Below are 16464 nucleotides of genomic sequence, written 5' to 3'. Positions count from 1 at the left end.
TAGAAAATAAATTTTAGCGACGAATTTTTTTGTCACAAATATAGCAACAAAAAATTGTTTTAGTGACGAAATATTTTGTCGCTAAATGTAGCAAAATTTTGTAAGAAATGGTTTTAGTGACAAAAATTTTCGTCGCTATATGTGCTTGGATTTTCTTAAAAATAGTTTTAGTGAGGAATTTTTTCGTCACTATATGTACCCGAAAATAGTTTTAGTGATGAAATTGTTCGTCACTAAATATGATTTAATAAACTGAAGTGTTTTTAGTGACGAAATATTTTTATCACTGAATAGTGTTTTTAGCGAGGAAAACATTTAGCGATGAAACGTTTTCGTCGCTAAAAGTTTTTTTTATTTTTATTTTTAAACAAATCAGACTTTTAGTGATGAAATTTTACGTTGCCAAGACTTTTAGCGACGGAGTTTCAGCGACGAAATGAGTTTCGTCGCTAAAGGTTCTTAGTGACGAAAAATTGGACTTTTAATGACGAATTTTTTCCTCACTAAAAATACATTTTGTTATAGTGTGTTGAGGAGACAACTTAAGTAATGAAAATAACATCTATCAACACACTTTACTCAAAATAGTTAAGTCTAATGGGTATGAACTCTTTCTTCTCATTAGTATCCAATGTGGAGCTTTACTGCCGCTCTAATTTATTGTGAATGCAAATTTTGCATAAACTTGAGAATTGTAACCTCTATTTTCATTGTCGATTTTTTTATAGTTTCCCGTGGTTCTTCCCTCTACACAGATTGGGTTTCCACATAAGATTGTTGTATTTGTGTTGTTGTGTTTCTATTGAACTTGCTGAAAATTTTTCTCTATATATATTGCTATTAAGGGAATTTATTGCTATTGAGGGGATTTAGGATTTTTCAACAATAGTTGTTAAGGTCATAATTTCTATGTAATTGGCTTTGACAAAACGTATTTTACTTGTAATTTGGTAAATCTAAGTTGGGTTTAATGTATTAAGAAGTATGTTGCTCAAACATATCAAGTGGTATATTTAAAGTCATGAAGATTGATTCAAGAAACAAGTAAAGAAAAGCTAATTTATTAATTTTTGACAGATTCTCGACAGATACTACTATCGAGGTTAAATGGAGAAACTCCACATAAGCTCAATCTATCGAGAATTACAATTTCAGAAATTCTAGATATAAAATTTGGCCAATGTTGTCTTATTTAATTAGAGTTTCTTTTCTCACAACTTTATTTATATATAAGGAACATTTTAAAAGCTATCATGCATGGATACAAAGACTTAGAACTCATATACTCTGTTTGAAGTTATTGCATTTGTGCACCTTAGGGTTTTGTAAATAAGTGCTTCATGATCTTCATCGTTTATGAAGTGAATAGTTTTGCAACCAACAACAATCATTCAAAGGAGTTAGTCATAGATTGGAGATTTATACAATAAAGGAAAGAAGACTACCACAATATGAAGTCTAATTGGGTATCGGAGCAAATGTTCAACTATAGGTTGGTATTTTGGGATCGGCCAGGGCAATGGTAAGATTCCTAAATTTACCTGGTGGGATTTTTGTCATTTGATTGTTGATTAGTGTATTTTTAGAAGTGGTGATCTTAAATTTACCTGGTGGAGTTTTTGCCTTGCGAGAGGTTTTTCTCGTTTGACAACAAATCATCTTGTTAATTTGTTTTCCACTATATATTAGTTATTTGGTGATTTATTGGTGTCTCCATGATTTGCATATAATTTGACCTAATTAATCAATTTGGGTAATTGAATTAATTAACTAGGGTCAATCTATCTTAACCCAACAATAGTGTTATATGATGTTTGAACTTCGATTAGTTTGATGTGCTTAATTTTTATGATATTATTTATAATAATAAAAAAGTTTTATGCGCTTTAGGTTTATACAAAATAGATCTTGGACCTTCATATACACTGGGGTTCTAGAGAACGAAGTCTTCAATATTTATTTATTTATTTTTTTTGTGAGGGTAACTAGCTAATAAGTTTTCAATTAGAATATAAGATTCAAGCGAAGAGTTTACGTTCAATCTTGGATATAATTATAAATTACGTCGTTTAGAATTAAGGGTCCGTTTGGATACCGTTTATTTTGCTAAAAACTAAAAATAATAACTAAATAATAATAAAATACTGTTCACGCGTTTGACACTGTTAATAAGCCTGAAATCACTGTTCATGGACAATGAACAATGCCAAGCGCGCTCGGCTGAAAAAAAAAAAATGCAGGAAACGCAAACACAACTTGAATCCAATTAAACACCACCTAAGTGGGTGGGAATTTAGGATGGATATGAAAGCAAAAGAAGAAATTATCTTTTTATATCCAAAAAAATAATAATAAGAAGAAGAAATTATCTTTTTTTCTCAATCGAAAACCTATTGAAGATTCTCAAAGAGAGATAGAGAGACAAACAGATTGAGATAAATAACAAAATTGAGATAAACGTAAAGCATCTTACCTAGATAAATAGAATTCTATTTGGCTCATTTAAATTTTGTCACTACTAATAAAAATTCAATAATAAAACTAAAAACTATTATCAAAATCAATACAAGTGACAATTTGGTAAGGCCAGGACTTCTGGGATCAATTTTTATTAGATAGTTATAAGATTTTACACATGCTGTGAGCCTGTGAGTGTACACTCCACGATTACTCTCTAGGCATGAGAAAGGTTTGAAAGTTTCATTGGGTTAAATAATTTAGGCATCAATAGTTACACGTTCATACATGCAGTCCGTTCACATCTATTGACTTAATTGTTTTCACATTACGACGGGTCTTTGTTTTATTCTAATCTATGGCAGTGCAAATTAACATGTGCATGCATGTTCCTCAAGGCTCGAGCTATAAGTCGTCTTTCTTTAATAATTAAAATAAATAATAATCTTGGCCAATTGACTATGGATTAAGTATGGTAAAATGCTCCACTAACAATAAAAAATAAAAAATATTGATCGTTATAAACCCCCCCAAAACCCAATACAATCTGCAATCCATTCTTCAAGCTTGGAATGAATGGTTAAGAATCTCCCTCTTTAGTGACTCTCATATTATTTTTGGCTGATTAATCTCACCAAAGATGTCTAATGATGAAGGTATTTTTTTTCCCCTCATACTCTTGTGATTTCTCTTCTTCGCTGCGTACATTCATTTTCCTCAATTTTAAGCATCCAGATGCGCAGGAAATTTTTTGCTTATACTGCAACTTCTTTCAATAATTCTTTGCTTTGTCCTATATTATCTTAAAATATATATCAAACCATGAATAGTATATTGTTTCGGGGTTACTGCCATAACATTAATTCAAAACTAAATAAAATAATTTAAAACAATGCCTTTACACCATGTGTTACACACACTTGAGTTTTTATAATTGAAAACATGGTTTAAAGTCAAGTTTTTAGTTAATAAAATCGTAGAGAGAGAGAGAAAAAAATCATATTACTTGAAATTTGAATATCAGCTAAAACTGGTCAAAATGGATGAAATTTAGTGTACCGGTTTTTCAATTAGCACAAAAAATTTGTCAAGTTCTTCCCAGAACAGGGCGAAATTGATCACATTGGCTGTAATGCTTAGGGAAACAAATAACACTGGAGATGATGAGGTAATCTTATCTAAGTGAGTAAAATGGTCAACTCAAATTTTGTGCTAAATATTATGAATAAGTCAATTAAATTTTTTTTTAATTCAATTGTTACAATGAAAATTTTCGTATTTGAATCTTGGATTTTTTTTTAAAATTTTTTTTGCAAACCGATCTGAATTTTTAGTTAAACTATTTTAAAATTTTGACCTAGTAAAATCTAATAAAATCTAGTCAATTCTTTATAAATGTTTAATTCAAATAGCTTTTTTTTTTTCCTTTCTTTTTTCTAAAAGAGTTCCAACCTATGACATCTATTCCTAATATTAAAACTTTATTATCGAATCAAGATACCAATCAGCTTTTAGTATAGATGGGGATTGAATCCTAGATCTCTTATTTAACCATCAGAAACTTTACTAATTGAGTTAACTGGAACTCACAACCCAGACAACTTTTGTAGAAATGCTCAAGCTTTTTCTCATACCCCAAATTACTTATTTACCTTTTCGAAATGCTTTTATACAATAGTTTGGCATTTTTTTTCTCTTAATAACTGGAAAAAATGCTATATTAAAGAAAGAAATGAAAAAAAAAAATTATCTTCTATGATTTATTTGCAACTATTACCATAATTGATATTACCCCTCAAAAGTGAAAACTCTTTGTCTAAACTGTATTGATTTAATATTTTAATCCACTTCAAAAGGAGATCACGGCTATTGAGTATAATTTATTCCCCCTCCCCCCCTCCCCCCCCCACATATATATATTTCAAGTTAAACCATTGATTTCTATTAGATGTAATATCATTAAGTCATTAAATTATTTTCTAAAAATAAACAAAAAGTCATTAAACTCTTTCACCCCCCACTGTTGTCTTCTTCTTCTTCTTCTTCTTCTTCTCTCTCTCTCTCTCTCTCTCTCTCTCTCTCTCATATTTGCCAAGACCTCCGTGAACTCTTCCTATGAACCAAATAAATTAACAAGGGATAAAGCATTAGAATTTTTCATCTTTTCAGTTAGATGTGAATTATATGCATCAGTGTAAATAGATTTTAGGGGAATTGGCAACGATTGAATTAATTTTTTATTTTACAATTCTCCTTAAGTAAACGAATATAAGTAATAAACAACCTTCCTGCATTAGCAAACCAACTAATTTATTAATTTTAATTTTTTGTGATGGGATAATGTCAAATTGATGGGAATTAGTGCATTTTTCCTTGACGCTTTACGGCTTTAGTATTCCCAAAATCCCAAATGAAGATATTGTGGAGATGTTGTAGTCTAGTGGCTATTCCGTGTTAAACAATGTTAAATTTGGGATCTGTATAGCTATTACTTCAAATAAGTCTTTTAAAAGGATTTTATGCAGTTTGTTCGATACACATGTCTGCGAACTCAATACATGCGATGGTGAGTAGGGGAAAAATACATGTATTGGTATTAATGCATTTTTTCCCCTGCTCACCATCATATGTATTGAGTTCGCAGATAAGGGTAGAAGAAGAAGACAACAGTGGAAGGTGGAAGAGTTGAATAATTTTTTGTTTTTTTTAGAAAAAATTTAATGACTTAATGATATTAAATTTGATATGTCACTAGTGTTTTTCAACCATTAAATCTAATAGAAATCAATGATTAAAAAAAAGTGTAACTCTTATGAAATTACACAGGGTGTAACTTGAAATCATCTCTTATATATATATAACACCTAGTGTAATTCTAAATCATGTTACACCATTCAATAACTTATCATTAAATTTATATTTTGAAAATCCAATTGTTGAATTACATATTTTATATGTTCTTAACATGTATGTTGATTTTCATTCTAATTGGATGTAATAATTTGTCTTTCAATTCATAAACTCATTTTTAATATTTTATTTTAAACTACAAAAACTTGAATTTAAACAATCAATTAATGACATGACTATTGATCTTTGATCATTTTTACATTTTGTAACCATGAAGAATATACAAAGATAATGTAAAGTAGTAGTAAATTTATCAAAATTTATATTTAATTAAAAAAATATTGCTTGATATAACATTACTTAAAACATATATATGATTTCTTGAGCAATCCCTCCTACCGTTGGTGTCGTTGGCGTTGGTACTAGACTCATTGGGCTTATTGATTTTACTTTTTAGCACTTTCTACTCGGGAAACGTTTCATAATCCATATCAGTCATGTTTCCCTCCTCGGATGGAGCCAGAGGTGGTTAGGCAACTCAATTACGCAGCGGGTACTTCGGATGATCCAAGACAACGCTTAAGGTCAAGCAAAGCAGCCAAGAATTCAAGCTCCAACAAAAAAAAAGGCACGAAAAAAAGAAAAGATAACCAAAAGGCACCTCCAACAAGTTCTGGCCAAAGAAACATGCATGAGCAACGCCAACAACTGGACAACATGAGTCCAAATAAAGCACACGAGCACCACAAATCAAGCACTTACCCCCTCCATGACAATGAAACAAAGGGGTTCACTAAGAATCATAATGTTCAAAGCCCAAAAGCTTCTGACCCCAAAAAAGATGCCCCAGAAACTTCAACTCCCAACAATACCTTCGAAAAGCGAAGGGCGCTCTCCAATAGTCCACCTTCTTCTCGGAAAAGGAGACTCGAGAGTGCGTCTGATATAGAAGTTAAAGAGGAAACTCCAAAGAAGAAACGAATCTCCGTTACTCACCAAGTAGGCAGTCTTTCTTCTGATGATTAACTGCGATTTCCAGTTGTGCTGTGTTATTTATCATTTTAAAATTGTATTTTCAGTGCTTCAGTGTGAGTTAAATAGGGTAGTATTTGAATAAATCTTATCTACTTCTTGTAGGTAAAAATGGATTTCTTTTGAATTTGAATGTTAAATATCTTGTGAGGCGATGTATTTATAATTTTGTATGATATGTGGTTGAATAAATTTGAACGTTAAATATCTTGTCAAGCTATGTATTTATATTTTATATGATGCATGATTGAATAATAAAGTAAAAGTGAAAATATATATTATTCTTGAGTGAAGTTTCACTAAAGAAAACCAATCAATTCTCCTTTATGCAATTTTTTTTTTCACCATACAACAATTTGTATCAGAGTCGCGTTATGAACAACTCACGCATCAAATGGTTAAAAGCAAATTCTGGTGTTTTAAGTTCTGGGAACAACACATGTTCAACGAGATTCGAGAGAAGTTCTATGTTTTAAAAACTCACCGTGATTAACTCACATGAAATTTTTTTAGAAAATGCTCCATTGCCCCTCTATCCATCAAACTTAGAATGGAAAATGCTCAATTTTGTAACAAATTTTAACACTCTGGTTCCAACCCACCATAAAAACTCAAATAAACCAATCAAAAGTAAATTTTGAGTTCACACCATTCAAATTCAAAGTTTACTAATAATATCTTTACCAACTATCGTTATCAAAGTTTACTAAACGATCAACTATCTGTTCTGATTTAGTATAGTTGGAGTTTTGCCCTTTTTTCCTTTTTTCTTTTTTTTTTGGTTTTTACTTTTTACATTTTAAAGTTTATCCTTATATCCTTTATAACTTTCAGTGATTATTTAGTTTAGCCTTAGGTTCTGTTATTTTTTATTTGTAATATTTTTTTAATTTAAATAAGAGACAAAATTTGGCTACAAACTTGATTGTAGCTACTAATTACAACTTCATTCAATATCTTTTTATTAGGTATGAATTTTAACAAATTTATCATTGGATTATATTTTCTTCTTATATCCTTCATACATGCAAAATTTTTAAAGGATAAAGAATCAATAATTATGTCATCAATCAAATTCTTAAATTTTAAATTATTTTTGACCGATTAATTTTACCAGAGACATCTATTCTACCCATACAAGTTTTTTTTTTTTTTTGTGTCTCATACTCTTGTGATCATTTCTCTTCTTTTATATTGCAACTTCTTTCAATAATTCTTTGATTATAAGGAAATTTTAGTAATTTAAAATTGTTAATAAAAAAAATTATAAATTGAATAGTAAATATAAACATAAAAAAAACATGTAATCTGACGATCAAATTTTCAAATATGTAGTTATATTAATCTTTTTAATGAGAATTATAGTCAATGACTATAACCAAATTTGTAGTCAAACTTTGTCCTTAAATAAACTAGCAATGGCAGACTTAGTGGCATTGAGATATAATTGTCAATTGACTATTAAGTTTTAGTTGTAAACTACAAGGTTGGACTATTCTTTTTAAATTAATAATTTAAAAAATGGGTTGTCTCATAGTCATTGGTCAATCGAGTTATGTTGATTCCAAAAAAGGTTGGGTTATGGGTCAATCCATTTTTACTTTTAGTCAAAACATTCATGTTCAGACCTTGTATTTTTCTTTGGGTTTAAGCCAAGTCCAATTTTGCGTCATGTAGGGTAGGGCATGATATTTAGGAAGGACAGATGAATTTTTGGGTAGGTACATTTTAGCAATTTTTTGAAACCTAGATCGGATTAGGAGATTTGACCAAGTTAACTGAGAACTAGTCCTTAGGTCGGTTTTATATGTCATTGTTCAATCATCTTATTATTTTGGTAAAAATTGATGAAAATATGTTGCTGGCTCAGAATCATAGGTCAATTGGGTCATGTTGACCTCAAATATGTTGGTTTGTGGGTCAACCTGTTTTTATTATATAAGTCAAAAAATTCAAGTTCAAATCGTGTAATTTTCTACTAAAATCAGCTCTCACCAGGTGAGATAACATCTCCAACATGCAAACCATTGGCCCACACGCATCTTGTTGGTTAGGAATAAAACATTATTGAATATAAAGGCAATTTAGTACCAAATATATTAGAAAATTTAATGATACATCATGATTTGACTTTGGTTGAACTTCGATCGAACTTCAAAAATTTGGAACATCTCCCTTTTCCGGTTTTTTGAACAATCAGAATTTTAAAACCATGCATTTTAGCCTTTTGTGAGACATATGTTAGTGCATTTTGCTCTTTATTTGGCGAAATGTCATATCAGTTTCTCTCACCTTTTCTCATTAATTTAGGCACTCCGATTGACGCGAATAGTGTAATTTCTATCATCCAACTATCACAATTTACTTTCAAACATTCGAAGAATCAAAAACAATTGTCAAAAAAAAAATCACAATATAGAATTAGACATTACTTCTCATCCCCTTAATTAACTTCAACAGTGCCATAAAACTATAGAAAGTTTATACTTTTACATATTTTGCGAAATGACTCAGAAATCAATGGAATTTTTTTTTAAAATGCTTGACCGGTTAGGTTGGCCAACAATTTTCATTTTAGTCAAAACTACCTTATGTATCAAATGTAAATTTCTAAAGTTTATGAAGTAAATTGTTACTTTTGTGGCAAATTATTAGTTTGGTTCCATAGTTAACATAAAATGAACAATTTAGAAGGAAGCCTGAATTTATTAACGTCATTAGTATTGTCCATATTATGATATGTGTAATGTACAAATGTATCTTTTGAAGTCAATGGTTTCTAGTCCCCCCTTCTTTTCTTTTTAGTGTGTGGATATGTGCCTTTTGAAGTCAATGGCTTCTAGTATTCTTTCTTTTCTTTTCTTTTCTTTTTTGTGTTTTTTAGATATGGTTTAAGTATAGGCTGATCTCATACAAAAAAAATGTGTACGCTGATGAATCTTTGAAAAAAGAAAAAGTATTTAAAATGATAATAAAGAGTGAACAACCCTGAAAAGTAACTTGTGCAATATACAAGAAAGTTTCACATAATATAATATTTTTTGTTTTATTTTTTCTAATTATGAATATGAGTAATATATAGGTATTTATTTATTACAATTGTGTTCTAATCTTATATGGAATTATATATTATACCTTTAAAAGAAAATAGGCCGGATGTACCAATACTCAAGTGGGAGATTTTAATATAGAAGGTTTTATAAGGAATCTTGATGGAATTTAAAGTCAATTAAAATATAAATATATAGTAGTATTAAAGTACTCCCAATTAGGTGAAATATTGGGAGACATCCAAAACTTATATGGAACAACTTTATATAGATTATAGATTATAGATTATAAATAATAATTTTTTTTTTGAAGAATAAATAAGGGTTTGTTTAATGATTGATCACGCTTCTTAAGAATTTAGGATATATTACAATAGATAATCTGGAATTTTTTTTACATCGTATGGATTACTCCAAAGGAAGAATGTGCAGAAAATATTTTAAAGAAAAGCATTTGACGTTCTTAAACTGATGGCATAAAGAAATTCAACATTCATTACCAAATGCCTTTGTTTTTTTCTATTTGTATTTTATATTTTATTTTGATTCATGCATGTTATGAATGTACATTTCACGATTACAATCTTGGCATGAGAAAAGTTTGAATATATATTAAAACCTTTCCGTAGAGTTAACATAATTGTGGCAAACACGTGCAAGCGTTCCTCAATGCTGGCCATAAGTCATCTTATAAAATATTAAAGTTCAAACGATCGACAATGTAACAGTTGGCCTATTTAATGTTCGAATCGTGGACCATATATGATTTGTGATCTACTCACAGACAGATACTAGTTATCGTTTTCTACTTTGAGTAGATAAAAATACAAGAGTTGTTCAAGTATCATTATCATCTGCATATACAATGACTTAAACAATATATGAAAGCTCTATAAACGATAAATGCTAAATCATTGACTTCAAAGACATATATGAGAATGCAGAATATTAATTTTCCTAAAACACATGAAGTGCATGAGTTAATTAATGAAACAATTTTAAATATAAGAAACAATAAATAATATCGTTGAAATTTCTCAGAACAAACATATAATAAAAAATGACTATAAATCAGGTGATGGAAGAAGAACAAGTACTTGCAGACTGCAGTTCTACAATAAGTTAATTACATGGGATGTCTATATATATATATATATATATATATATATATATATATATATATATATATATATAGAGAGAGAGAGAGAGAGAGAGAGAGAGAGAGAGAGAGAGAGATTAAATTCTGTAAAGATGCAGTATAAAACCCATGTTTTACCCTTCCAAACTCAACATGTCACATTATCTTATCACATATTTAAGAAGAAGCAGCTACTGCGCATACTTGATGCGGTGGTCACTCCACAAGTATAAGTGCTTGTGGGGTGTAGGGGCAAGGGTCGGGGTTCAAATCTCTAAGAGGGAGCTTCACACACATATACACTTAGATTATGCTAGAGTAGAAATTTTATTTTGTATCATAAAAAAATAAAAAAGAATAAGCACAACCGCACCCAATCAATTCTAATTCTCATATATAAATTTAACCAAATTGGAAGTTTATTGAGATGTTATTAGGTGTAGTAAGATATATTAAATTTGAAGTAAAATGTTGATATAACAATCTTTTTTTGGATGGTGTAAAACATGGGTTTTACACTCCATCCTTACTAAATTTGGACTCATATAAATATATATATATATATATATATATATATATATATATATATATATATATATATATATATCAACTTTATTGAATGTTTGAAAAAAAAAAAAGTTTAAACTCGAAGAATCTTCTACCTTTGATATACATTGCAAATATAAAATTTCTTTTAGAGTAAATTTCCTTTGATATACATTGCAGATATAATAAGATTTTTAGTCTCAAAAATAGAAAATTGTTTTTAGAAACAAAAAATAAAGGGAAAAAACAATTACCATGCAAACATACCCTAAGCATTTTATTCTTTTTAATCTTTCAATCGGTGTTATTTGTAGCTTATAATTGATATTTAATATTAATCTATAATATCCTTGACACTCATTAACAAGACCGTTTTCTTAGTCATATAATTGGGTTGGCAAACAAATTAGCACATGGGCTGCCACGGCTAAGAATGTGAGTAAATTAGTAATAATGCAAAAATGTAATTGATTTGGATGGAGGAGGTCTCCAGTTGTCTTGATGTACTGCTTCTACTTGCCAATTAAAAATCTCCCTTCAGGTACATCCAATGCAGAGAAGATTAGTATGAACCCTGCACAAGGATGACATGCATAAATCTAGAAATAGTCCATATTTTTTCCTTCTCAACAAAGGAAAAAATTCTTAATAAACAACCGTTTTATCAGATTTATCTTTCAAAAAAAAATTAACAAGACCATTCAGATATTATTTTTTTTCTGAGATTGACTTAATTTTTAAAATAACAAATTAAAAGCTATGTAATATAATATTCGGCTAATTAATTAATTAATTAATTTTCTCTCTCTCTCTCTAGCTTTATGGACTTTGTACTTCATTGACCCATATAGACTTTTTATTATATACTTTTTGGGTTGTTGATGTATCATTATCAGTATGCATATGCTTAAAAACTATATATGAAAGTATGAGTTCTATTTATTAGCTCAACTAGTAAAATTTTTTGTCATTGAATAAAAAGATATGGTGTTAAAAAAAATGAAGACGAATATTTCACATGGAGGAGCGTTCATCTGTATGTTGGGTGTTCTTCTATTGTAAAACTATATATGCAAGCTTTATTTGCATGATCCCTAGAACTGAATTTCTTTAAATTATTAGGGTTTTTTTTTTGTGAAACACAATAAAAATTGATAAAGCAATCTTAGAAAATATTTCTAAAAATCATCAAATGATGATACCATGATATTCAAGCACAAATAGTAAATGTTGTAGATGATGACATTGTAAAATGCAATTATTAGAGGTTTTAGAAAAATGGTCATGTGAATGCGCTTTTTTTTTTTTACACACTATGTATTTTAACATCACTTCCAACAACAATACCGAAGTTGGCAAACTTCTTATTGGTCTAGATGAGAACCAGTAAGAAGTTTGTCATCTTTGAACTTTGGCTATATATATATATATATATATATATATAACTAGTATGTAACTCGTGCATAATGAATTGTAATAGTGCTATTGATGATAGTTTGAGTTATTAAACATATAAGACATAGTTCGACCAAAACTTTTGGAAGTACTAAAATAATTTTTCCTTGCGATTTTCATGATATTGGTGACACTAAGTTTCTCATTACATTGCTATTACAAATATAATTTTGAAAATCACTATTGGATAATACATATACAATATAAATTCACCACTATTGTCTGTGAAAATTTACTAAATACAACACAAAAAAAAATGGTCAAATAATATCTCCTAAATTGAATGGGAATAAGTATATGAGATCGTTCAACTCAATTACAATTTGTTACTTTCAAATAGAAAATCACACCCATCGCCAATTACCACCACCGAAAACAAATAGAAAATATAAAAAATCACCAGCGACCACCAACCATCAACCATAACTCACTAGCCATGAAACCCACTCAACAACCAGCCACTCAATTACCGCCACAACCACCACTGTCACCCACAACCTCAACTCCTAACCATAAATCACAACCAAATCACAAACCCAAAACCAAATCACAAATCCAAACTCACTACCACATCAACACCACTAGTCAAGAAAAGGAAAAAAATAAAAAAATAAAAACATCAACCACCATTGAAAATCAATTGACCCCACAAAGAACAGATCATCGAAAATCAAATCAAACCACCAAAGCCCCATCAAAGCATAGACCATTGAAAATCCTATCGGCCACCAAAGCACCATAAAAAATTAGACCACGAACCACCAAGAACCATGGTGAAAGAGAGGGACGAGCAAGAGAGTGAATCTAAGGCAAGATAAAGCGATAGTGAAAAAGATAAAGGGAGGAGAGAGAATTTGTGAGTATTTTACTAAGGGAGAGAGAGAGTTAATAAAAAAATTTACTTTTATTTTTGAAGTAGTTTCTACAGTAAGCTACTATGTAGCATGATTCTAAAAAAATTTAGATATTGATGGGAATTAAAATCAATTTTAAGGTCAACCCGTCCTTGGTGGTCGTCCATGACCTAGGCACATCCAAATAGCTTCGCCTAGAGAGAAGCCAAAGAATGACTAATCATGAATAGTACCCAAAGGGTCCAGTCTAAGGAAATTCCTCCATCAACGAGGAGGTGGATGGACGACAGTTTGACACTTAGGAGATTCTGAGATAAATTCTCCTAAGGGTTCCATATAATTAGACCACGATGCTTTGCTCTCAAAACATGGATGGAGCTCCCTAGATTCCGCTACATGAATCCCACTTTCTCCATTAACCGCCTACATCTCCCACAATGGTGGTGGATCCTAATAAGTAGACCCATTTCTAACTCTCTATAAAGGGACAATTCCCATCCACCCAAGGTAAGTTTTTAACAATCAAGAGTTTCCATTTATATGTTCTAAAGAGAAAACTGACTTAACTGTCGGAGGGTCCTTGGTCGGGTAACACCGGTCACCCTTGACATTCATTTCTTTCTTTTCAAGTCCTAAAGCCATTATCATATATAGTTTGAAGCATCTCAGCCTACTGATTTCTTCGTATTCATTAGATATAACATCATTGATAAAGATTAGTTTTTGAGGCTTCGAGAGCTATTAGTTTTTAGACCTTTGGAAAAACACAATGTTTAACCTAATTTATTAACCAAGTTGTTATTGAGGTTAATTATTCAGATATAGGTTAAACATTCATCACAATCAACATACACAGCAGAAATCTAAATAACACAAAATGTGATGATCTAGGAAAACCAATGAAACAAACTAGTTTCAAGGTAAAAATCTAGGGGGAACTATCCCAAGAAAATAATCTACTATATCAAATTGAGATTTACAGTCAAGAATATCAATTTGTAGTAAATCTGCTTACTCACTCCCAAGTGTAAGAGATCGTAACAATATAATTCTCGAAGTACTAAGGCAGAACCACAAGAAGCAGGATAAATTCAAAGACAATGTAATAAATTTAAAAAAAAAAAAAAACACTTTTGGTGAAGATGAAGAATAATTTTTGCCTGGTAATTATAAACAAGAATGACAATGATAACTTATTTAAGTCAATAATGTAAATACTAGGGCATCAGGGTGTTTCCCTATATTGATATGAAATTCTTTGTAATCTAAGAAAATATATATTTCATAACTGATTGTTCTTATACAATTAAATAATTATGATTCCATTGAACTGAGACAATTTAAGAACATATGATAATCTAGATTAATAATGCACAGTAGGTTCATTAGTTCAAGGTGTGATGTAAAACCAAAGGTTCTTGGTTCAATTCACTACCATATATCGTCTATCAATCCGTAGGTTTTTGGAATATTGCATGGGTAGAAAGTAGAACAGTTTCACAAAAAATTGGGATACTATTTCCTTATTAAAAAAAAGTGTTGCATTACATGGCCAAATTAGCATTATTAGGCGTTCATAGTTTGAGGCTTTGAGATGTGAATTTGTAATAATAATAATTAATATTATCAATCTATCTGAATACAGTTCCATAAACAAAAATAATAATAATAATAATCCATACAAATTCAAGAGAAACACATTCAAACACATGTTTGCGGACTAGTGAATTACTGAATTTTAAGCGTTTTATTCATTTTAATCTTTCAATTGGTGTTATTTGTAGCTTATAATTGATATTTAATATTAATCTATAATGCCCTTGACACTCAATAACAAGACCGTTCTCTTAGTCATATATAATTGGGTTGGCAAACAAATTAGCACATGGGCTGCGGCGGTATGCTAAGAATGTTAGTAAATTAGTAATAATGCAATAATGTAATTGATTTGGATGGAGGAGAGGTCCTCAATTGTCTTGATTTACTGCTTCTACTTGCCAATTAAAAATCTCCTTTCAGGTACATCCGATAAAGAGAAGATTTGGATGACCCCTGCCCAAAGATGACACGCATAAATCTAGAAATAGTCCAAATTTTTTCTTTCTCAAAAAAAGAAAAAATTCTTAATAAGCAACCGTTTTATCAGATTTGTCTTTCAAAAACAAAAAAATTAACAAGACCATTCAGATATTATTTTAGTTCTGAGATTGACTTAATTTTAAAATAACAAATTAAAAGCTATGTAATATAATATTCGGCTAATTTATGAGATATTTGTTAAAACTGAATTTCTCATTCATTGGTAACTTAATGATACACGGTCTTATATACAAATCACAGTAACTAACTTAGCAACTGTAACAAACTCTTAACAAAGCAACTAAACAACTAAAAGCTCACATGTGCAGTCACGTGCTTCACTAAACAATATACAAACCAGTAAACTATATGCAGTATAAGCTATATACAATTTATAACTAAACTACAAGTAGCTTAGCCAAGTACACTGATCTGCTCTGCCTTCTGCTTTGAATCTTGATGCTGCTGCTTTGATCTGTGATACTCCCCCTCAAGATGGGCACCATTGGAATGAATATTCAGAATTCCCATCTTGTTAATTAAGGTTGTGAATTGAGTCAAGTTCAAGGCCTTTGTTAGCAAGTCTGCCAACTGAGATTGACTTCTAATGTTCATCAATCTTATAACTCCATCTTGCACCTTATCTCTCACAATATGACAATCTATTTCGATATGCTTTGTACACTCATGGAACACAGGATTAGACCCTATGTGGACTGCTGCCTCACTATCACTGAACAACAGAGCAGCCTTATCATGTGCAATACTCAAATCTTTTAGCAAATAGAGAATCCATGTTACTTCACATACAGCCACAGCCATTGATCTGTACTCGGCTTCTGCAGTGGATCTAGAAACAGTATTCTGTTTCTTAGATTTCCAGGAAATCAAGGAATCACCTAGGAAGATGCAAAAACCAGTAATGGACCTTCTAGAATCAGGGCAGGCAGCCCAATCTGCATCTGCAAAGGCTTTTATGTGCAGTGAAGTGTTTGATGGAAAA

At 30.3% G+C, this 16464-nt stretch overlaps 1 protein-coding gene, 1 non-coding gene and 1 pseudogene across 2 annotated transcripts; all 3 read left to right on the top strand.

Moving 5' to 3' along the window:
- The first annotated feature begins 3011 nt into the window (after positions 1-3011).
- On the top strand, positions 3012-6552 carry LOC142642134 (uncharacterized). Its single transcript, XM_075816487.1, has 2 exons — positions 3012-3113; positions 5765-6552. Exons 1-2 carry the CDS (start codon positions 3098-3100, stop codon positions 6331-6333), a joined length of 585 nt encoding a protein of 194 aa, XP_075672602.1. The 5' UTR covers positions 3012-3097; the 3' UTR covers positions 6334-6552.
- Positions 6553-11620: 5068 nt separating this feature from the next.
- Positions 11621-11693, top strand: LOC142605427 (U6 spliceosomal RNA; annotated as a pseudogene).
- Positions 11694-15374: 3681 nt separating this feature from the next.
- LOC142605428 (U6 spliceosomal RNA) lies at positions 15375-15480 on the top strand. The gene has a single exon (XR_012839049.1). It is a non-coding gene; the product is annotated as a U6 spliceosomal RNA (small nuclear RNA).
- The last annotated feature ends 984 nt before the right edge of the window (positions 15481-16464 follow it).

This window comes from Castanea sativa, chromosome 7 (assembly GCF_040712315.1).
Source record: "Castanea sativa cultivar Marrone di Chiusa Pesio chromosome 7, ASM4071231v1".
Lineage (NCBI taxonomy): Eukaryota > Viridiplantae > Streptophyta > Magnoliopsida > Fagales > Fagaceae > Castanea > Castanea sativa.
Note: the sequence above shows the minus strand (reverse complement) of the source record. Positions and strands in the feature narration are given on the sequence as shown.